At 36.1% G+C, this 24,640-nt stretch overlaps 1 protein-coding gene and 1 non-coding gene across 3 annotated transcripts in view; both read left to right on the plus strand.

The window, feature by feature from the left end:
• The window catches only part of RELCH (RAB11 binding and LisH domain, coiled-coil and HEAT repeat containing), a 113,250-nt gene that overhangs the window by 60,157 nt on the left and 28,453 nt on the right, over window positions 1-24,640 (plus strand). For both annotated transcript variants that reach the window (XM_043444211.1, XM_043444212.1), the window contains exons 12-21: window positions 406-496; window positions 3,187-3,258; window positions 7,072-7,212; window positions 7,647-7,811; window positions 9,863-10,010; window positions 14,377-14,533; window positions 15,150-15,273; window positions 17,330-17,378; window positions 19,373-19,452; window positions 22,850-22,956. In XM_043444211.1, the coding sequence (XP_043300146.1) occupies window positions 406-496; window positions 3,187-3,258; window positions 7,072-7,212; window positions 7,647-7,811; window positions 9,863-10,010; window positions 14,377-14,533; window positions 15,150-15,273; window positions 17,330-17,378; window positions 19,373-19,452; window positions 22,850-22,956 (1,134 nt within the window). The remainder of the gene's footprint in view (window positions 1-405; window positions 497-3,186; window positions 3,259-7,071; window positions 7,213-7,646; window positions 7,812-9,862; window positions 10,011-14,376; window positions 14,534-15,149; window positions 15,274-17,329; window positions 17,379-19,372; window positions 19,453-22,849; window positions 22,957-24,640) is intronic.
• LOC122425898 lies at window positions 1,772-1,847 on the plus strand. The gene has a single exon (XR_006265050.1). It is a non-coding gene; the product is annotated as a small nucleolar RNA SNORD36 (small nucleolar RNA).

Consider the following 24,640-nt stretch of genomic DNA (forward strand, 5'->3'; position numbering starts at 1 on the left):
GTGACTAGAAACTGAAATTCATTAGAAGTGGAAGCATTAAGGATAATCTCAGAATGTATTATATATATGGGAAGTTAATTTAGGAGATTCAGCTTTACAGCGGTAGAGAATCTCTTCACAATATCTCTCAAATGGTGTTGCTGTTGCTGGAAGGACTAGTCTTAAGAAACTCACTCCCTTGGGGCAGCCTATCCATTGGGAAAAGTCAACAGTCAAATTTGATCTTACAAAACTAGTTGTGCTCCATGGTGATTAGAGCTGCCTCTTTAACCCTGAGTCCTGGTTGCGCTTTTCTAACGCAAATGCTAGTCTGCATCCGTTCATTCTGTCTTTCGGGCAAATGATACTACAGGCCGCGCTTTCTAATGCAAATGATAGTCGACATCCGTTCATTCTGTCTTTCAGGCAAATGATACTGACGGGCTGTGTGGCGTTTGCACGTCATGTTGGACCCACACGTGTTGAAGCTGAACTTTTACCACAGTGTTGGGAACAGGTAAATAGCTATATTGGGTTTTCTCTAGCTGTTGTATTCTAGGTGATTGTAAATGCTCATATTATCTTTTAAAAATGCTATTAGAAAATGTGTGGGATATAAATTATGCTACTATTTTTGTTGCCCAGCCTGGTGGTTTAACAGTGCATAAGAAACGTCTGGGATGTTTTGCTTTATTCTGAATCAAGTGAGATACAAAATACAAAAAAAAATATAAAAAAACTAATGAGTTCAGGGAAAGCAAGAGGTTCTGTGTATGTATAAGTAAGGGGATAAATAATAGACATAGTATCTGTATATACTGTATACTTGTATATATTACAAATATATACAGAATATAAAGTGTAAACCTTTGATGTAAGAAGTCTGTGTATTTATGATTCAACTCACTATTTACTAACTACACTTCTGGTTTTATATTGAATGTTCCTGTCATCTCTAGAACTCAGGATCTTTGACTTTGTACACTTGACATTTAGGTCATTAAGTAACTCATTGTTCCATCTTAAAAAGATGGATTTCTTACTTACGAAGACAGATTTCATGGCCTTATTTATACCTGCTCTGTCACTTGTTCTTAAGAAAAAATATTATTCTCCAGAATATTGCTAAAGTATATGGTCTTCGAGAATTCTCACTTTCTTCAGATATTCATTTTTTTCTTTAAAATTTATAGAGTCATTACTAATTTAGTAATCTAGAGACATTATTTGAAAGGGAACATTATATATATTCATATTATCTCTTGACAGTCCCTATGTTACCTGTAGCTTGTAATGCACATAATTTAGGGTAAGACTCTAATCACTGAAAATCAAGTTAAGTTTGAAACAATATACACAACTTTGATTTTACAGTTCTCTACAGTTCTATATATGTACATGTCTTTTTTAAATTGTTTTTCGATCTTCTTTTAAGCTTTATTGAGATTGTAATTCAGATAACATACAACTCACCTATTTAAAGTCTACAATTCAGTGGTTTTTAGTAGTCACAGAGATACACAGCCATCACTACAGTCAATTTTAGAACAGTTTTGTCACCCACAAAAGAAGCCCCAACCCTTAAATTGGTTCTTGTCTTTCAAGGTTGTTTTGGCTATTCTGAGTCCCTTTAATTTCTGTATAAATTTTAAGATCAACATGTCAATTTCTGCAAAAAAAGCCAGCTGACATTGTAAGGATTGCCTTGAATCTGTAGATCAGTCTGGAGAATGTTGCCATTCCAGTAGTGAACTTTTCAATCCATGAGTTTAAGATGTCTTTCCATTTATTTTGGCAATGATGCTTGAATTTCTTCACCTGGAATCACTGTGAAGAGTAAAATCTGAGCTTTTTACTCCACTGGTCAAGAATCCACCTGCAATGCGGGAGACCTGGGCATGATCCCTGGGTTGGGAAGACCCCCTGAACAAGGGAAAGGCTACCCACTCCAGTATTCTGGCCTGGAGAATTCGATGGACTGTATAGTCCATGGGGTCTCAAAGAGTCGGACATGACTGAGCAACTTTCACTTCACTTCACTTCTCCATTTATTTAGGTCTTTTAAATTTTCTTTCAGTAATGTTTTATAGTCTTCAGAATATAATTTACATACTTTTAAAGTTTATTCCTGAATATTTTATTCTTTTTAATACTATTGTGTAAATAGAATTTTCTGTATTTTTTTGGTTGTTCATTGAAAGTATGTAGGAATACAGTTGATTGTTGTGTGTACATTTAATTTTGAGCCTCACCCTGCTAGAGTAAAGAGATGTGTGAGTTTGCGTGTGACGCATTGTGACACTCAAACCATTTTGTCTCGAGGTTACTGTTTCTGTACTGACTCTAACTCAGAGATCTCAGTTACCAACAACTCCCCCTGCCACCTCTTTCTTCTGTAACCCGAATAAACATGGCTATCAGGATCTGTCAACCGCCTGCCTCCAGTTTGTTGCCCAGTAGATTGCTGCATAATTTCTTTTCTTAGTTTTAGGCATCCAATACTTTAATGAATTATGTCACCTTTTCATATGGGAATATGAGAAAAGATATACTTCTTTTCCAGTCAAAGAAAGATTTATATTCTATGAAGAAGATATATGGGAACAAACCCCAGTATGTGTCATTTTTTTGTTTTTGTTATTTTTTGTTATGATTCAGTGTAGTCATTACAATAGTAAAACCCCATCATCTTGCATATGCAAGCAGGGATGAATTGACATCGCTTACTTTAAAAACAGTCATAACACCAGTCAGGAGCTTTGGTTAAATCATTGATGATTTGCAACTTAATCCTTGAGGAAAAAAGAGGAATGAAGGATCATTCCTGGTGCATATTGTAGGCCATATCAGTAAATATCTAAAAGCTGGACTTTCCAAATTTGAAAACATAATAATGTTCCTAGGGAAAGAAAAGGTTGCTTCCGACATCCTAAGGAAAGCTGTCTTGGGCAAGCCCACAATCTCTAGACACCTTGCCGTATTTTTATCTTTGCTTTATCCTCTTTCTCTTCAACAGATAACCCCTGTGATCTCATTTTTTAGGCTCTCTCTGAGTCCCTTAATCCTGATCCAGGTATAGGTATCCTCAGAAGTGGAAAGAAAGAAGCTTTATTGCATTCCTAACAGGATTTGTGGTGAAAAATAATTCTGTTTTGGAGGAAGGGAGGGTATGTTGTTTATGTTTGATTTATTTATTTTTTACTCTAGATTAATCACAAATACCCAGAAAGAAGATTGCTTGTGGCAGAATCTTGTGGAGCACTGGCACCTTACCTTCCTGTAAGAATTGTAATTTTTCTTAAAAAAAAAAAACCTCTTCCTTCTTTTTTTTTTTTTTCCTTCTTCCTTCTTTTTTTAGCAATAGAGAATCCTTTTTTTCAGGTGTCTTATTATACGTTTTAATCCACATTCTGTCCTAACAAAGGAAGAAGATGAGCTGAATAAAGAAAGCTCACATTGATACCGTGTGACATTGCAGACAGAGGGGAACATTAGCCATTGATTTTACATGAGTACAAATATATTAAACCTTGTCAGGAATTCTAAAGTTTGGTCGGAGGACCCTCGGGAGTTCCTTGATCCTTTTGAAGAGGTCCATGAGATGAAAATTATTTTCATAATAATATTAAAACATTTTTTGTCCTTTTCTCTGTGTTGACAGTTACAGTGTTGGTGCAGCAAAATTTGTAATGGGCAACAGTGGCAGCACATTAGCGCTGATCAAAGCAGTGACACCCAGATAGACAGATAATGATCATATTCTTCACTACAGGGCACTCACAGAAAGTCAACTTCACTTAAAAATAAACTTGGTGAATCAGTGAAATTATTAATTCTACTAAATTTTGATCCTAAGTATGCCTCTTTTTTTAATAGTCTGTATGATCAGCTGGAAGATACTGATAGTAAGCCCTTTTGCTGCATTCTGAACTCTGATGGCTGTTGCAGAAAGCAAGCACTCAGATAGTCTGAGTTGTGAGCTGCACCAGCTGCTTTTCTCGTGGGACACCAATTTTACTTGATAGGTCACTGAAAAACAAGCTGTGATTATTCAAACTTGGTATGTGGCAGACATTTTCGTGAAGATAAGTGACATGGAGCCTTGCTTCAAGGAAAACAAGTAGACAGTTCATTGCCAATGATAAAATTAGAACTTCTAATGAGAACAAGAATTTTGGAAAACTTGTATTCACCATTCAGAGCTTGACAGCGTCTTTTCTTATCAGAAGAGGCCATGAAGATACTTCTCCCTTTCTCAGTTACGTGTTTCTGTGAGGCCAGGTTTTCTTATGCACTCCCACCCAAGCAACATACAGTTGAAGGCAGAGCAGATAAGACGATCCTACCTGTCTTCTTTTAAGTCAGACGTCACTGAGATTTGCAACACAATATAAAGCAATACTGTTCCTCTCACTAGTTTTTTTGATTATAGCTATTTCCATTAAAGTTGCAATTTCATTAGTCATGTTAACCTTTAAGAAGTTAATTGTTTTTAATGCGTTAATAATTTGAAATTTCTCATTTTTAATTTCTGATATGATAAATGTCAGCAGATATTCCCTGCCCAAACAAAAGCTGTTTGAGGTGCTCGTTAGTTTCTAAATGGCCAAGGGCCTCCCGCCAGGAAGAAGACTGAGCACGCTGGCCCGCTGTGCTCCTGAGGTGTCTCCTGATGGGTCCAGGGCTTACAGGGGATGGAAGCCAGAGGTGACGTCAAGAGTCATTTTCCTTTGAACAATGGTAATTTAAAGCAGAGCTTGGCAAAGAACAGTCTGGAGACCAAGTGGAATCCACAGCCTGTTTTATAAATAAAGTTTTATTGGCACGCAGCCGCACCCTTTCTGTGACTCGTCTGTGTCTGCTTCCACACTGCAACAGCCGTATGAGGAGCTGCAGCAGAGACTCTCTGGCCCAGCTTGCTGACCGCTGCCTCGAAGGGTCATTTCCATAAGACTGCTCTTTAAAAGGAGCACAAAAAGTGGGACTGTGCAGCAGTACATGAGCTGTTCACGTTACATTTGCCGTTCCCTCACCTTCTTTAGTGTGAGGGTGAGTGAAGACTGAGAGACCCAAGAGTCAGACAGTTGTCTTTTTTAAAAATAAAATTTATCTTTTCTTTTTATACAGAAAAATACAAAGAATAATTCAAGAATAATTCCTAGTCTCCAGTCCCAGAAATGTTGTTGCTGAAAATAAATTTTCAGACAGATGAAAATCAAAGACTTCCTTGGCCCTAGTCATTCTCTCCAAAGACAGACATCTGTGGTTAATGGTTTTTAACGAATACTTAAGAAAATAAAAATTCGTGCATATGCAAGCTTACATTTTTATATCTTTAAAATTTTTCTTACTCAGAATTAATCACACGGTACAATGATCTATTTATCCCTTGTGTGGGAAACCATGCATTTTACATTTTCACATATTGTTAAAACCTCTGTATCTTGTTTCTCTTGACATGTGCATTTTTTTATTTTGACAGTGTTAAATCGCCAGGACATCACAGATTGTTCTCCTATTAGCAGTGCATGAAAGTTCTTATTTTCCCATGCTTCCACCAGGAACTGGGCATAAACTTTTTTTTTAGTGTTTTCATATGTTTTCAGAGGAAATTATCTTATTGTGATAAATTGTGTAGGTAGATATCCATGAGTGAGTCTGAGCATCCTATTATTTATTGTTCCAGGAGAGAGCTGAACATCACATGCTCTCAAAGAAGGAAGAAACCGTTCCACACTGCTCCTAGTACTAGAATACTAAGCAGCATTAATAATGAGCTTAATGTTTCCTGTGTGGAGCTCCACTTGCCTCGTTACCCCACTGTAACTGGCAGCAGTAGAACCTCAGTGTAGTCATAGCTCAGATGGCATGAAGCCTCCTAAATTGTCCCGTGGGTTTCCTTAGCATATGGAAACTGCCACAGTTGACCTCAGCCTTGACCGCTGCAAAGCAAATACCCAGCTGAGGTTTGCTTATCTCTGTCCTATTGCCCGTTTAGATATCAACCAAAAAGCCCTTTTAATACACTTTTAAAGAAACGTTGGGAAGCAGTATTTAACCTAAAAGATAAATAAACAAGGCTGTACCAAAAGGTATATTCACCACCCTAAATTTGACCAAACTTTTCTATAATTACATATATTTTGTTTTTAAAAATCAAAACAAAACTAGATATTTTAAAATGTCTTTCAGACCTTGCTCTGCATACCAAATCACACTAACTAGAGAGTTACAGAAATGGTCATTTCCTTTTATTGTAACTGTTAAATGTAAAGGTGACCTGAACAAGTTGAGGTTTAAAGAATTTTATAAATTGATCAAGTTACAGTAATGGTACAAAAAAGGGAAGGAAGGGCAAGAATATGAAAACAATGACACTTTATTCTAACCTCAGACATTAATTAGGCTGAATCCATGGGGTAAAAGTTATATGAAACTTAAGACACAATAGTAGTTGACATTATATTTAATAGTAGCATCTGAAAATAGCCATGCAGTTTTGTAAGTGCTTTTAAAGTTTACTCTCATATTTTATCATTCTGTTTTTTTCTTTTTCCCTCAGTTCTTCGAAAAAAATAGCAACACCAGGATTTTAGTTTCCATACTCCTACCCCAGGCAAATGTTTTGATTACCAGAGTGATTTTTATAATCCCTCCTGTTGTTATGACTATCAGTGCTTTTCTGAGTTCCATAGGTAGTAATAGAAAGAATAGTCATTTTACACAGAAGAGTCTCTTTATGGCAGAGTGGTGACTGTTGATTTGCCAGAGTGCACTGTGAAGGTTTCAGGGATTGGCACATATGTAGTAAAAATACAGAAATATGCTGGGAGATGATTAATACCAAGTTCAGGGTAAATGGTATCTTTAGAGAGGAGAATTAGGGGAAGGGGGAGGGTGGAAGAGAGTCATGCACTTCAGCTGTGTCTATAATGTCTTCTGTGTTTCAGAAATGAGGACTTGAAGCAAACATAGCAACATGTTAATATATATTTAATCTGGATTGTGAATACATGGATATCTGTCATTTTTTTCTATTCTTTTCTGCTGCTAGTATAAATAAATACTAAAACATGTTCTTGTTTATTTCAGAAAGAGATCCGTAGCTCCTTGGTTCTTTCAATGTTGCAACAAATGTTAATGGAAGATAAGGCAGATTTGGTAAGAGAAGCTGTGATCAAAAGCCTTGGTATCATTATGGGATATATTGATGACCCAGACAAATATCAGCAGGTATGCTTTTCAGAATAAATCCCATCTATTCCATTATAAAATTCCAAATGGTGTAATATCCCAAACCTCTGATTCAGATACCCCATAATCTATAGTAGGGATGGCAAATGTGTCAACTTGAACAAGTTAAAGTTGGCTGCCTGGTTTCAATTCTGCAATTTCAAGGAGAAAATGCTTTGATTCATTTATAGTATCTGCCACAGCTTTGTGGCAGGAAATTGGCCACAAGCATGCCATTTTCCCTCTGGTTTCCCCCTCAGTGGATACATGACATTTTTCTTTAAAGAAATTGGGGAAGGCAGGCTTATGAATGTTTTCTTTCTTGCTTCAAATGTCTTCTAAATGTATTGGAATGTATGTTTATTACATTTTATTGTGTTTTTGAGGCTTCTGTTTTGTTTTAAATCTGCGTTGTGTCTGTTTCCTTTTGGCAGGGTTTTGAACTGTTGCTGTCAGCCTTGGGTGATCCCTCAGAAAGAGTCGTTAGTGCCACACATCAAGTATTTTTACCAGCCTATGCCGCCTGGACTACAGAACTTGGAAATTTACAGTCTCACCTTCTACCCACATTGCTGAACAAGATTGAAAAACTTCTCAGGGTAAACGCTTCCTTTATTTATACAATTAATAGAAATTTTAAAGGTGTGTTTTAAGGCATCTTGAAAGAATGTTGGGGAAGCAAAGATAGAAAGTATCACTTTGCTGAACATTCTAATTAATTACCCATTAAAGATTCTATTGGTCTGGAGCCAAGAGAGATTTGAGGAAGTTTTGCTTGATTGAAGCTAAGGAGAAAGGGCGCGATGTGACTTTGTTAGCTAAAATAGCACCTTTGTGGCACCTACTCTGACACTGTTCCCAAGGCTGCCTCTTCCTAACCTCTTCTGAATACTTGAATACTTTAGATAAAGTATCAGCTTCTGTCCCCAGAATGCAGAGATAACTTAAAATATGAGTCTTCAAAGCTTTCTTGTTTACACAATGTCAAAATGTTTTAACTTTATTTCACTGCATTTGTTCATGCCCTCACTCTTTAAAATGAATTTTCTTTTCTTTAAAATGAATTTTCCATTCTTCCTAAGAACAGAAGAAAAGTCGATACAATGAAACTAATTTTTGTAGTAAAAGTCTCAGTGTCTAGGAGAAAAACTAACATTTCTTTGTGTGTATTATGTACACATTATGTACCATGTTTTATAAATAAAATCTATTATTTCATTCTTAGAACTCTTTGAATTATATTTTGGTCTTTTGGTGTGGAAACTGTTTAACTTAGCACAACTGTCAAATGACAAGACAAGGATCAGATATCAGCCTCTGAAATGACACTGTTGCCCTTTCTACCCCCAGATTTTAAGAATCTTTATAAGACTTTTAACATAAAGTATTTTAACATATGTATATATATACTACTCTGTGTATAGTCTTACATGTATATATGTGCATTTAATTTAAAAATAGGATTTTTTTCCTATAAATTTCAAAATGCATGTTGAAGACTATAAATAGAAAGCCAGACTGAAGTACTTCTTTTTATGAAACCTAGGGAGTTTTTCTCAAGTTTTTTTTTTTTTTTTTAAATATTTTCATCCCTTCTCTCTGAGAATGATCCATACCGGGTTTTTTTGTTCCACTCCATAACACAGCTAGTTCCACATTGCTGCTAAACATAGCTGCAGTATTCAGCACGGGTAATGTTCCATAAAGAAATTAACTAATTTAGAACTTGATAGTAAAAAAACCTAACATACCTGGTATTTCTGACACAGTTGTTATTTATAATATAATGAGATCCCAAGTGGATTTGAGCAGCATTAAATGCTTTTACCTCTAGCGATTCTATTTTTCACTTTAATACTTGGTTTCTGTGTACCATAGTGGTAGTTTTACTCTTTTTGGTTGTTGTTTCTATTATCTCTTTCTTTTGTTTCCTTTTGAAATTTCTTCTGCGTTTTACAGTGAATTATTTTAAAGTGCATTAAATACTGGCAAATATAGTTGTCATCAAATCTATGAAAGGAGTTCGGAAGTAGAGAGAAAATAATAAGTGCTACTGCTGGTTTAACAGCTGAGCATTTAAAATGATTCCTTTGATCACTTTAATATCTTTAACCTGACTTCTAAAATTTCAAAAGTTAAGACCCTCTTAAAAGAAAAATCCTGTGAAAGAAGTTCCATACAAATGAAATGACTGATGTTCACCCTGAAGATTTCCATACAAAAGATTCTATCACGTCCACAGTGCCTTGGGAAAGTTAAAACATTAGCTGTGCCCAACCAGTCCAGCCCCATGAACTGCAGCCCACCAGGCTCCTTTGTCCATGGAATTCTCCAGGCAAGAATACTGGAGTGGGTTGCCTTTTCGTCCTCCAGGGGATCTTCCTGATCCAGGGATCGACCCAGGATCTCCTTCACTGCAGGCAGATTCTTTACCTTCTCAGCCACCAGGGAAGCCCCCACAGTGCTTTAGCTCTTCATATTTTCACATACTCAGAGCAATTGAGAAAAGATTCTTGGTCATCTCCATTAGGTTTACTGTGAGGCTAACATACATGTCGTTAAATGTTTTATTGTTTGCCGCTGAAAGGAAGAGCATCATAAATGCATGCTCTCAGGAGACTAAATTAGCTTCCTCCTGCTTATGTTTCAGGAAGGCGAGCACGGGCTGGATGAACATAAGCTCCACATGTATCTGTCTGCCTTGCAGTCCTTGATCCCATCTCTCTTTGCATTAGTGCTACAGAATGCACCCTTCTCCAGCAAAGCCAAGCTTCATGGTGACGTGCCACAGATAGAAGGTATTGAGCTTAAATTATGGAAGGGAGATGTAGAACATTGACAGCTTAGCTTCCCACAGAATTGTTTTTGATTGAAATTGTAAAAGTCACTTTGTTTTAGTTGCTAAATCATGTCCAACTCTTTGCAGCCCCGAGGACTGTAGCCCACCAGGCTCTTCCGTCCATGGGACTTCCTGGGCAAGATTACTGGAGTGGGTTGCCATTTCCTTCTCCACAAGTCACTGTATGACAGCATAATTACTAAAATGTGTTATATGTGTGGGACCGCGTGGTCAGAGATTGTATGATACCTAAGGGGAGCTACATGGCTTCATCATTTATGGATAAGCCTCATGGTGTTATTTTACAATATTTATTCTTCCTCTCCATTCTTAATCTAGAGCCTTTTTGTGGCCTTTTTTTTTTTCAGTGTGGTAAGTCAGAAGTGTTTTCTTTTATTAACAGAGCTGAATTAATAGTTACCAGGGCCAGTTCGTGAAGCTTTTCATTTTCATTTTCTTTGTAATTTTTTTCTTCCTCAGCTATTTTGTGTTATTTTCAGTAGGGGAAAGAAAGTGTAATTGCTATTTCCTGCTGTGTCCTTGATAGGAATATAAGCATATGCAGCACAGTTTTTTTTTTCCCCTCCAGAAAAAAGAATATGATTTATTTTTAGGAATAAATGAAATTGATAGCAAAAGCCATTATTTTCTTAACTCAGAGTCCAGCTAACCAGTAAGTGACCTTTGATCCATGGCACGTGGTAGCCCCACAGCACCCAACCCGCAGGATAAATGGCTATAGACAAACTATTAGTATGTATGAGATTTTCAGATTTATGAAATTATTCATATGTCTTCTGGGCTTCTAATAAACAGGAGTATAAAAGCAAGTGTTACAATTTCCATATAAAGTAAACCAGGCCACCTGTAATCTCTGGGATATGAAGCAGTATATCCAACAATGCGTGAAGCATCGCATAAAAATGGTATATACTGTAAGAATGCTAGTTTTACTTGGAAAATTGAGAATGGATAGGGTAGAGTTAGTTTAATATTTTTTAATTATAATTACTGAGGAGAATGAAACTTCAGACTTAATGATAAACGACAAAGTGCTCACAGCTGGCCACTTTAGTTTTACCCCTTCACTCACTAAGGCACTCCAGCTGCGTAGTGACTTTCTAATTCGCTTTTTCTTTCTATCTCACTGCATTATTCTGCTGCATCCACCATAACAAAGTAATAGAAACGTAGTGCTTTAACACCAGACACTTGTTGTCGTGCAGTTCTGAAGGCGAGAGGTCTACGATCAGGTGACAGCAGGGTTGGCTCCTTCTGAAGGCTGTGAGGGGAAAGCTCTTTCCTGCCTGTCCCCTAGCTTCCCGTGGCTTGCTGGCGATCTCTGGTACTCTGGCTTGTAAATGCATCCCCCCAATCTCTGCCTTCATCTTCACATTCTGTTCTGTGTGTGTGTGTGCGTGTGCGTGTCTCTGTGCCCAAACTTCCCCTTATTATGAGATCAGTTATATTGCGTCGAAAGTCCACGCTGTTCCAGTGTGACTTCATCTTATCTAATTATATCTGCAACAGTCCTATTTCCAGATAAGATCATATTCTGAGGTCCTAGGGGTTAGGATTTCAACATACAAATTTTTAAGGGAGACACAGTTCACCGCATAGCATTCACTATCATTCATTTACTTAGCAAATAATTCTTCAGTGTCGCCTATGGCCAAGCACATGCTAGAGATTAGACAGAAAATTTTCAAAACTACTTTACAATTCTGAACAGATGTTTATGTGACCTTTCCTTGTGATTATGTCTTTATCATGTCAAAAATAATCTTAAGTTCTCACTGACTTAATTTGACCTTCTGACTTTTAGCTGTAAATGTTAATGTTGTTATACTCACATATAGGTTATAATACATTTACTATAAATGAGGAAATATTATATCCATATTTAGGGTCTATCTATATAGCTGTGTCTAATATGTCTGTCTATATGCGCATCTATATAATTTGGGATACAGTTTATTACAAGTGAAGATTTGTTTTTCGCTTAAATAATGAAAATTCCACAACACTAGCTAATATTTATGCAAGGTACTATTTTGAACACTTCAGATGCACTCACGAATAAAACAGACAAAAATCTCTGCCATCATAGAGCTGACATTTTGGTGGGAAGGAAATACATTAAAGAATCATAGCAGCTGTTATTTTGCTGGATTTGGATAATTTTGGTAATTTTTATACAATAAAATGCTAGCTTTTTGCCAGTCTATTGAAATGGCATTCTGAGGACTTTTCTGTATGTTCACAAGTTAGATGGTTAAATTTTTAAAAAGCCTTTTAAATAGAATAGTACTTTGAGGTTCCTAAACCTCAAACTTATCATTCCAACTACTTATCTTTTACAACTGAGTTGTCCATGGTGTATTAGTTGCTCAGTCATGTCCGACTCTTTGCAACCCCATGGACTGTAGCCCGCCAGATTCCTCTGTCCATGGAATTCTTCAGGCAAGAATACTGGAGTGCGTAGCCATTCCCTTCTCCAGGGAATCTTCTCAACCCAGGAATCAAACTCCAGTCTCCTGCATTGCAGGCAGATTCTTCACCATCTGAGCCTCCAGGGAACCCCTGAGTTATCCAAGTAATTGCTTATTTCTTGTTTTGCTTCTGTTGGACCTCGCTTTAAATCTTTGGACCTCACTTTTCCTATAATAAATCTTAACATTATCTATTTTATTCTTAACTCTTCCACTGTTTTTCAGTAATTTGTCATATTTCTGAAGGAATAATATGCATTCCATTGTAGTATCACAGATTGTGACCACTACGATATAATCCTATTTGAAATGATCAGATGTGCTTCAACATGATATAGAAATATGAGGTACAGCTATCCCTCACTGTCCAAATCTGTTTGATTCCTAGGTTGAGATAATGACGATTCATGCAGAAATATCAGAGAGTATGGGATACCATTTTACCTAAATTCATTTATTTGTTTGTGTGTTATGATAGCAAGTAGAGACTTTTAACTAACAAGGGACAATCTTTATCTGTACTTAAGATATTGTTAAATACCTTAGGAAGCATAGGAAGACAATACCGTCTTAATTTTGTCTTTCAGCATTTTAAAAGTTATTTCATGTTTTCGTAAGTTTAATGATTATCATTAAGCCATTCATATGCTTTGAGAAAATGCTGCATCTTTCATTGCGTCTTTTTAGAGTGTTAACCTTTATGCAGGGAGGTGGGAGGGGGGATCGGGATGGGGAATACGTGTAAATCTATTGCTGATTCATGTCAATGTATGACAAAACCCACTGAAAAAATAAAAAATTAAAAAAAAAAAAAAAAGAGCTGTTGGTAGCATTCGTCACTTAAGAGTCAGCTAAGACCTGGAATCTGTGATCTGTAGGATCATAAATTTTATTGATATGTTCAAATTTGAAAATATACTAATGTATATTCGATATTTATTTACACAATTTTAAAAGTCATTTTTTCAGTTTTCCCCAAAAACTTTTAAAGTTTGTATTTATAATAATTTTTTAATTATTATTACATATAGCTTTATCTTACTGGTCACTGCTTTTAACACTTTATATTAATTTAATGTTTATCAAATTATGGAAAACTTTCTAAATAAGGCATTTAATATTGGAGATTAAATACTTAAGAACCCTGTTCAGCTCAAGCTTTAGTGTATTTTAGGTTATTCTCTGGTATTAAACAATTTTTCCCTGCTGTCAACCTATTAGTTTTTTACTCCATGAAGGAAATATCTTATTATAGTTATTATTTATTGACATAAGCAGTCTGGTGGATTTATAACTATCTTTGTTTTTTTTAAACCAAATTCAAATCCATATTTTAACTGAGATCCTATTTTGGAGCAAATTTTAAATTAAAGTTTTGCTTTTTACTGGCAAACTCTCATTTCGTATTCGTTTACTAGATATTTAGTCTCATAAAATCTTAATTTTTTGAGATTTGTTAAATTTGTTCACATGCAAGAGAAATTTACAGTCGAGCCTTAAACAACAGGAGTTTGAGGTGTACACATCCACTTATACATGGATAGTTTTCCGTAGTTAATAATGTAGTACTGCCTGGTCCATGGCTGGTTGAATTTGTGGGTGTGGAGGAATCTCTGACACAAAGGTCTGACTAGACAGTTTAACCCCTGACTGTGCAGGGATCAACTACATTTCATTTTCTTCTAAAAGTGATTTAATGTATTTTAGTTTTATATTTGAAGTCTAGAATATGCTAAATAGCTATTAGGAGGCAGAACCTTACTTTTCTTTTGCTAAGATGGTTAACGTTCCGAACCGCCATTTTTGCATGGCTTCTTCCGCTCCTCTCTGTAGTGACGAGGTTCCCGCGGCCCGCGTCGCCTCTTCAGGACGTGTCGACTATTGTCGGAGGCCGCGAGCGGCTGGCGCTGCTGCTGCGGCTCTATGACCACCAGCTGGAACACGAGGGCACGACCGGCTGGGAGAGTTTACTGTGGGTTGTCAATCAGTTGTAAGTTACCACCTCCGCGTTCACTTGGTACATCTCAGCTACTTGAATGGAAGACAGCTCACGATATTTAGCCTGGGAACTGAGGGACAAAATATAGCAAAATATTTTTTTAAAAACAACAAAACATAACTTGGCGTCATCTGTGGTAACCGTCTTCAGGAGAGAAGATTTATACCTGTAGACATGTAGTTGCTTATCTGTGAAAACGGTGTGTCTGTATTACTGCAGAAAGACCTGTCTGCTCCCTTATTATCTAAAAGTGGTGGATTGTAAACTACATCCAGACTTCTCATTTTTGAGGCTAAAATATATGGTGCCATGTTAGCCAAGCTTTTGTATGAAGTATCACCTCCATTGACTTAAGTCTTATTAACACCACACTTAGAACTCTGCCATTAAGTTTCCATATATTTCATGACAATCTCTTAAAATTTAAGAAGTTTACAGAATATAAAATTAAGACTTTTTCAAAGGGTCCCAAACAACTCCTTTGTTTTCTAATTTTACTGGCTGTGAAAAGCAGAAGAGATTGTTAGATTTGGATTGTTTCAGAAATTGGCAAGGAAACAGTAATTTATTTGTATCCCCTGTCTACTTTCCTTTCTTTCTTATGCAGGTTACCACAGCTTATAGAAATAGTTGGCAAAATTAATGTTACTTCAACTGCCTGTGTCCATGAATTCTCCAGATTTTTCTGGCGCCTTTGCCGGACATTTGGCAAAATTTTTACAAACACTAAGGTAAAAACTTGTATTTCATATTTTCTTATATGCAAGACATATAAAAATGTAATGTGTTAATTAATGGTATGGGAGAGTAAGTAAAAGCAGGAGCCCTTCCTTTATTCTAATTATCTTTTAATATCTTAGAAAGCTATGATAATAAAAGAAAATTCTGGTCTGTAATATTCTTATCTTTATTGACTTTCAGAAAATGATTTAGCCAAAATTTAGTCTGTATCCACATTTAAATATAAGGTCTGCTCACTGTGGATGTCTCAGAGCTTTCCAGCAGAGAAAGTATCAGCTGGGGGACTCCACTGCAATTCTTTGAATGTGCTTCTTGTACTGAATCTACCACAGATTCAGGAAGCCCCCGTTTCCCCAAATGCTTTGGTCAGAACTTCAGGTGATTGTGGGCGTCCCTGATAGCTCAGTCGGTAAAGAATCCACCTGCGATGCAGGAGACCCCAGTTCGATTCCTGGGTCGGGAAGATCTGCTGGAGAAGGGATAGGCTACCCATTCCAGTATTCTTGGACTTCCCTTGTGGCTCAGCTGGTAGAGAATCCACCTGCAGTGCAGCAGATCTGGGTTCGATCCCTGGGTTGGGAAGATCCCCTGGAGAAGGGAAAGGCTACCCACTCCAGTATTCTGGCCTGGAGAATTCCATGGACTATATAGTCTATGGGGTCACAAAGAGTCGGACACAACTGAGCAACTCTGACTTTCACTCAGGTGATTATAGAAACAAAGCAGCTTATGTAGAATACTTGCTACAAGACAGGAGCCCTTGGAATAGAATGGACACTTGAGATAAATGCTGCATATTTCAATCACTGTCACATTTGCCTAACCAGGTTATTTTGTTGTTCACCTACTAAAATTGGAAAGTCCTTAGGTCCTACTTTGTTCTTTAATCCTGTTAATCCATTTGTCTTCATAAGAGATTGTTGAGCCAGTTCTTTAGAGCATTAACAAAACCTTATAAAGATGTAGTTGCTATATGTGAAGACATTTAAAAGGTAAAAATTTTGTGGCATCTCTTGGCTAAGCCTGTAGTTTTTGAAACATTTGAAGCATAACAGTTTGGTATAGTGGACTGACAAAATTCAGAAAATGGGTTATGAATCTGTGTGTCCTTGAATAAATCTTTTAATGTATCTGTACTTAATCTTTTCATGTGTGAAATGAAATTTAATCCTGTACATCTGATGCTGTAGGTTAATCTTTTCACAGTGGTCTACATCTCAGTTTAAATGGAATTTGCAAATTAATATGCCTGACCTATTGATAGGAGGGCAAAAACCAGAGCTTAATGTTACTGTAGGAGAAACCAAGTCATTCATTAACATCTAATTATTAAGTATAGTTGGATTTTACTGGGAATCACTATTGGCAAAAACTGTTTGACATCTCCAGAAGAAGTAACTGTTATTTATTTTACTTTTTCTTACAAAAGCAATTAGGAATTCACTTTAACACTTAAGTGGTTGACTTCAGAGGCCTGAAATCTGTAATGTTAAAAATAAAAACAAGCATTTCCTCTAACTTAAAACTTAACTGTTAAATTCTGTCTTTCATGTTTAAAATTAAATTTTTAAAAAGTTAAAGACTAAGCCAATGGATATAACATAATGGTTATCTTACTTACTGAATATCCTAAATGAATGGAATTTCATTTTCATTCCTTTTATACACAACATTTTTTTTCAACAGTTTTAATCATATATTATCTGCCTAAGTACCCTTTCTATCATCAGGTTTGGTTTTGGGAGGTAGTAATTTCAAACACTTAAAGTCACCTTGGAAATTATTTTAATTTAGTGACGGAATCTAAAGGTCCTTCGGGAAAGTTGCTGACCTAAATTGATTTTTTAAATATTTTATCTCTAAAAAGATATTGTTTTCAGAAACTTGACACTTCTTTTTTCCTATGGCTTTTAAGAACTGTTGTGTTTTTGACTACTTGAATCTTTAAAAATAAGTAGTAGTAGCAATGGTAGGAAACATTTTATTTAACCATTGATTGGTCTGTTGAACCTGAGACTTTCTGGATCTTTTCTTTGGGTTGCTTAGGTAAAACCTCAGTTCCAGGAGATTTTAAGGCTGTCTGAAGAAAATATTGGTAAGTTTGTACATTATAATTTTTAAAAACAATTAAGTCTCTTTACTCCAGAAAAATACTTTATTCATTATATGCAAATTGTATAAATAAGCTAACAAGTACAATTGAAAAGGAAAATTTATACTATGGAGTTCTTGGGTTTACAGCACTGCTACATCTAATATCCTTTCCATGGAGTAGTAGTAAGATTAATCTCCATCAGTTTTATTGTAAATATCTACCTTCTGTAATCAAATTGTCCTAAACCTGACCTTCTCAGACTGTGTACTTATTTGTAACCTTGGAGGTTTGAAGTGGTGCAATTGAAATACTGAAAAGGAAAAAATACAGAGCATGTAATTCATAATTAGTTACTTAGAACTGTTAAAAATTAAAACAAGTATAACTGAATAGAATGTAAGATATACATATATATTTTTTTAATGAAACATGAGATTTTTAAGAAACTATAGGCTTTAATGGGCAGCTCCAGCCCCTCTGTTCATAGTTTTCAATTACTGTCTTAAGTCTGGTTATAGCACCAAGAACTCCTTTATGTGTAGATCTTATGTCCCTGTGTATTTTTCTAATTTCTGGGAATGAATTGTGAAAAATATTAAGGACAAAAATGTATAGTCCCCATGATTTGTATTGTAATTGGCTGTTTTGGATGTGTAGGTAATTCTTATCTCAGTCTTACCTTAGTGATTTGATTTGAGTCATCTGGAAAACTCCCATTTTTGTCTGTCCTCAGAGGTAATTAGAGAGTGAATAAATGACTCCTTTTAAGTTTGAAAATGTCAGTGAGGTGTTTGTTTTTTTTTGACATGCTTCCTAAAGTTTATATTTAATAGCTTTCTAATGGTTTAATTACTTGAAATTAAAAATTGGTATTATCTGTTTAGTTAATTATTCATTCTTAGGATGATAGCTTTCAGAATTATTAGTTACAAGGTGATTATATACAGTCTATATGTATGAATTCAACTTAAGCTTATGTTCGTAGCCTTAGATTTACCTCTCAGCTACCGTAGTCACACTCAGCCAACATCAGTACTCCCCAAAAGATAAAATTACTCTTGCCAAGAGAATAAAAAAACCTCAAATACTAATTGATATGAAAATAGATTCTTTTCTGGTGAAAATACTTTCAAGATAGTTAAATGCATGCTTTTAACTGAATTCTGTATGTACTACTTTCTGAAGAGAATTTAAAACCATATAAGAATAGAAAAAAGTAATTTTTAAAAGTTTGAGTACATAAAAGCAAATGTAAAGTGCTTCAAATAATGCCTAACATCAGTAAGTGAGAGCTGTTGGTGCTATAAATAGCAACTGCCATATCATCTCTGGACCTGTTTTTAAAAAATCGTCTACACATGCTGCATAAGAAAGAAAATCTGATGTCTTAAAGTCGTCACAGGACACTCAGCTGTGGTTGGATGCTTTCCCCTCTCCCCAAGCTGTATTTAGTCTCCCTACTCCATGAAAATAGTCAGGGTTCTGTCTGGCTTCTGAAAAACCCCTGTACAGGATGCAGGAAGAGCTCTGGAACTAGGCTAATACTAGAAACTAGGTAGTGTCTCGATGTCTAGAAGCCGGTTAAATATATATCTAGGTGTCTCCTTTCAGCTGAGTACCTTGATGATTTACTGAATACTGCAAATTAGAAGCCTGAAAATTCATACAACATGCTTATACGGCCACTTGGGAAAGTGTTAAAGAAAGCTCTGATTTATGACTATGCAGATAACGGTATAGCATCTCATTTTGGTCGTTAAAGTTTTTCTCATCTATCAAAATTTTGTATGCTAATGGCTCTGAAAAGTATTAAGTTGCATTTTCACAACCACCAGTGGATATGTATGTTTTGATAAAAGTATTTTTAAAGTAATGATAACATTTATTTTTAAGCCTTGTAACCAATTGTAATTTAAAATATAATTTGTATTATGACATTTTGCTTTACATTTAAAGCATACTCAGATATTTAAAATTATTTTTGTGATTTTTAGATTCCTCAGCAGGAAATGGGGTCCTCACTAAAGCTACTGTCCCCATTTATGCAACAGGAGTCCTTACATGTTATATTCAGGTAAGGGAAAAATTCTTTGGCTAGAAAATGTACAAGCATTGTCTATTTAGAAAGATAGCTAATGTTATGTCTTTTAATGTGTTTATAAGTAAAAATAATACCCATAAATGAGAAACAAATTTATTTATTCTTCTTATTAAATAAATAATTTATAGTAGAAAGCATATTTTAATAATAGTCTCTTGAGGACTATCTCTGTTAAATAAAATTAGAGATTGTGTGCTTCTTGATATTTTGTTTAAAAGTGTTAGATTGTACTTATGTAGCAATTTCTTTGTGTTTCATGATAATTTTTTCATTAATAAAGCACATGTGTTAGCTGAAGCACACTGCAAAATGCTGTAACATACTGTTTCATCATTTTTAGCAAAGTATTTTGTAATCCCGAAACATGAAGGATTGTTATAACTCTTTTATTGCTCATGGTCTTTGCTGAGCTGGAGGTCTCTTCCGCTGTTCTTGCTGGTAGTCGCTGTGTGGCTGCGTTCACCTGGTTGGTTGGTGGGGCTCCTGGAAGGGTGGCTGGGCTTCAGTCCCCACGGTCTCAGGGCCTCTCTCTGTCTGCACGTCCTGAGGAGTGGCAGAGCCAGACTCATTCTGTGCTAGCTTAGGGCTCCCAAAATTGTAAGAAACAGAATTTGCTAGGCTGCAGCCTAGGCTTTGGAATTAGCACACTACTGCATTCTGTTGGTTAAAGCAAGTCACAGGTCCAATCCGGATCGAAAAAGAGGAAACTGAATGAGAGCTTGACCCAGGAGGTGGTTCATTGGTGGTCACCAGTATAGCAGACCACCTCACTCTACATAGCATTGCTTTAAATTAACACGTTGTGTGTTAAGGCATATCAGTCGTTTTTAAGTGTGAGGCAGTCCCACCTGTGAGTTGAAAATATGGACTCAAGATAAAGCATTTTTAGAAATCATGACACAATAATTCCTATGTAGTATTTCTGACCTCTCCCCCCAATTAATCTGAATGTAATCATAGGAAAACAATAAAATAAATCCAAATTAAGTTTTAAAAAAGAATGGGAAAATCAGAGGAAGATCTTTTTTCCCCCGTTTTCCACACTAATTCCTAACTTTTTTTGCCTTTTGAATTCAAAGTATAGCCATTCATATTTATTGCATTCTTCTTCCAAAACAGATTTGAACCATCTTATAATATGAAACTGTAGTTCTCCAATATCATAAGATATCTTGTAGTAGAAGCTCCAACTCAGTTAAAGTAGTACAGTATTCTTTTAACTTGTCTACCCTAGTTTCTCAGACTACCTCATAATACAGATACACACAGGATCTCTGTGTTTAGAATATTTTAAGTCATGTAACCTTAACAGATTGAATCCATTGTTGTCCTTCAAGTTGTGGAGACTAAGTCCTAGCACATTACCAGGCACAACAGCACAAATACCATTTTCCTCTTTAATTTTGCAAGCTCTTCCAGCAGAATAACAAAGGTGATGTCAGTATTTTCCTCTCTCATTTTTAAGCTTGGGCAGTAAGTATGCTAAGTATGTTGATTTTGACCGTAAATCGTATTTTAAGGCATAATGAATATGAGATACATATTGTAAGGCTTGATAAAGTATGAAATACAAGGTTTGTCTCATAGTAGTCCCTCAGAATAGATTTACTGAATACATCAATATAGACGTATTTTTTGAGTAACTGTGAAATCCAAATATCTAAAAAGATAAGAGCTTTGCTGGTATTTACAGAACAAGAAGTGAGTGGCCATCATAGGTTGCCAGTGCTTAAGGAAGCACATGCCAGTGTTTTTCCTACTAAACAAAATTTTCTATTAAGGTAAATTAACTGTCCTTGTTGCTTTGATAAACAAAGCCTATTTTGAATCAAGTGCGTAAGCAGTATTACTTGTTTTGAAATTTCAAAGTTGAGAAATTGTGTTGTAGTAAATTTTCAAATCAAAGAATTCATGCTCACTTAGCAGTATATTTTATAGCTGTTACTTCACAGTTAAGTTTTTTCAGATTTACAGTTTATTTTCCAAATTTTGTGAATCCTGTGATACAGTAAGCAACTAAAAATAAGTGAGATCCCCGTTCCACCGTAGCTCTGACGGTGGCTTGTCGGTGCTTCCGTCCTTCACGAAGCACACCAGCATATTATAAAACTGCTGTGTCCATCCTTTATTCATGCTGAGCATTACTTTTGTCAGTCCTTTATTTCTGCCTCACTCTAAATTAACCTGACCATGTAGGAAAAGTTAGATGGTAATCCCGTCTTCCTCATGGATCTACTGATGTATGTGCCTTTTTAGTCACTCAGTCATGTCCAACTCTTTGTGACCCCATGGACTATAGCCTGCCAGGCTCCTCTGTCCATGGGATTTTTCAGGCAAGAATACTGGAGTGGGTTGCTGTTTCCTTCAGGGGTCTTCCTGACCCAGGGATCAAACCTGTGTCTCCTGCATCAATTGGCAAGTGGATTCTTGACCACCGAGCCACCAGGAAGCGTTGATACTGACGTATATAGAAGCCACTTATTGTTGACATAATATAGCCCTGAAGACAAAATATTTGACTGTAATTTATTGTATATTTATTTCCTGATAGAAAGTCAGATTCTTTCCCTTACAGATTCTGGCTAATTTAACATACAATTATCTTTTTTAACTTTACTATAGAGCAGAATTGCTTTTTCTAACAAATTTCTTAATGGTGTGCTGTGTAAACAAAGAAAGAAAGAAATATTTTCTGATTATTAAAATAATGGTTTGTCAAAGAAAGCTTAAAAATAAAAGTAATTTTTTAATCAAAGGTGTGACTATTTTTGTTAAGGACACAATGTTCTATATTTCAGCAACTGTGCAACTTCTCAACACTAATAATTTCTCAGATATCAATTTCTACTCTGAGGAGGATAACTGTTTTAGTGGCTTATATTTAAGTATTTAGAGCCAAAATTAATGGGAAGTTAAACTGTTAAAATCAATTTTAATAAAAAAAATATACCTTCTCATGTTTCAAACCAGAACTATCTCATCAAACTTTCTGCAGCGATGCAGTGATCTGCATCTGAGCTGTCCAGGGAGGAGACCACACGTGGGTGTTAGACAGCTTAAATTGCAATTAGTGCAGCTCAGGAGCTGAAACTTTGATTTTACTTCTCTTTAGTTTGAGTGTAAGTTACCACATGTGGTGAGTGACTGCCATATTGCACAGCTCAGGCCTAAATCTATGAATCAGAGTAGTGTTTGTCCTCATATCATTGTGATCGTAGATACGCTTAATAAATATCTTTAATTAAAATGCTTCCAAATTAAGATATTTTCCCCTTATTTGATAAAATTTTCTAATTGTAGATACGAAATGATGGTTTTTAAGTTCTACTTGATTGCTTGGAATTTCATTATCAGTCTTTTTCCTCTGTAGGAAGAAGACCGAAAGCTGTTGATTGGATTCTTAGAAGATGTAATGACCTTGCTTTCATTATCTCATGCTCCTCTTGATAGCCTGAAAGCTTCTTTTGTGGAACTGGGGTAAAAATAATAGCTTATAGTTTTTGAAAGCTATAGAAAGTTTTAAAATTGGTTTTATAGACTGCATATTTTTAGTCTAAATAAAGATTAGTATGCACACCAAACTTCTTGATTTTTTACTTAAGATTTTTTTGTTCTTTTTTTGTATATTTTAATATTTTGTAATAAATACATTATAATAAAAGAGTGAGGTGAAGGATACAGATATGTCTTCTTTGAAGCAGCTGGAGGCATAAAATCAAGTACAAATTCAAAGAAAATTCAGTGGCCCCAGGCTGGAAAAGGAGTCCCAGTGAAAGCCAGATCCCTGGGCTCCCTTTTCCATTCCAGTTGATTTGCCTGGTTTACCACACAGTTGCACTCATCTCACTGGCAAAGTAATGCTCACAATCCTCCAAGCCAGGCTTCAACAGTACGTGAACCATGAACTTCCAGAGGTTCAAGCTGGATTTAGAAAAGGCAGAGGAACCAGAGATCAAATTGCCAACATCCACTGGATCATTGAAAAAGCAAGAGAGTTCCAGAAAAATATCTACTTCTGCTTTATTGACTATGCTAAAGCCTTTGACTGTGTGGATCACAACAAACTGTGGAAAATTCTTCAAGAGATGGGAATACCAGACCACCTGACCTCCCTCCTGAGAAGTCTGTATGCAGGTCAAGAAGCAACAGTTAGAACTGGACATGGAAGGACAGACTGGTTCCAAATAGGAAAAGGAGTACGTCAAGTCTGAATATTGTTACCCTGTTTATTTAACTTCCATGCAGAGTACAGCATGAGAAACACTGGGCTAGATGAAGCACAAGCTAGAATCAAGATTGCCAGGAGAAATGTCAGTAACCTCAGATATGCAGATGACACCACCCTTATGGCAGAAAGTGAAGAACTAAAGAGCCTCTTGAAAGTAAAAGAGGAGAGTGAAAAAGTTGGCTTAAAACTCAGCATTCAGAAAACTATGATCATGGCGTCTGGTCCCATGACTTCATGGCAAATAGATGGGGAAACAGTGGAAACAGTGACAGACTATTTTAGGGGGCTCTAAAATCACTGCAGATGGTGACTGCAGCCATGAAATTAAATGACGCTTGCTCTTTGGAAGAAAAGTTTGACCAACCTAGATAGCACATTAAAAAGCAGAGATATTACTTTGCCAACAAAAGTTCATCTAGTCAAAGCTATATTTTTTCCAGTAGTCATGTATGTATTTGAGAGTTGGACCATAAAGAAAGCTGAGCGCTGAAGAATTGATGCTTTTGAACTGTGGTATTGGAGAAGACTCTTGAGAGTCCCTTGGACTGCAAAAAGATCCAACCAGTCCATCCTAAAGGAAATCAGTCCTGAATATTCATTGAAAGGACTGATGCTGAAGCTGAAACTCCAATACTTTGGCCACCTGATGTGAAGAACTGACTCATTTGAAGAGTCCCTGATGCTGGGAAAGATTGAAGGCAAGAGGAGAAGGGGACGACAGAGGATAGATGGTTGGATGGCATCACCGACTTAAATGGACATGAGTTTGAGTAAGCTCCGGGAGCTGGTGATGAACAGGGAGGCCTGGCATGCTGCAGTCCATGGGGTCACAAAGAATCAGACACAACTGAGTGACCAAACTGAACTGAACTGAAATCGTAATCACGTCATCTAGCTGCTTAAGTAGTTTCTTCTCATTCTTTACTAAAAACA

The sequence above is a fragment of the Cervus canadensis genome, chromosome 23, assembly GCF_019320065.1.
Source record: "Cervus canadensis isolate Bull #8, Minnesota chromosome 23, ASM1932006v1, whole genome shotgun sequence".
In the NCBI taxonomy this organism is placed as follows: domain Eukaryota; kingdom Metazoa; phylum Chordata; class Mammalia; order Artiodactyla; family Cervidae; genus Cervus; species Cervus canadensis.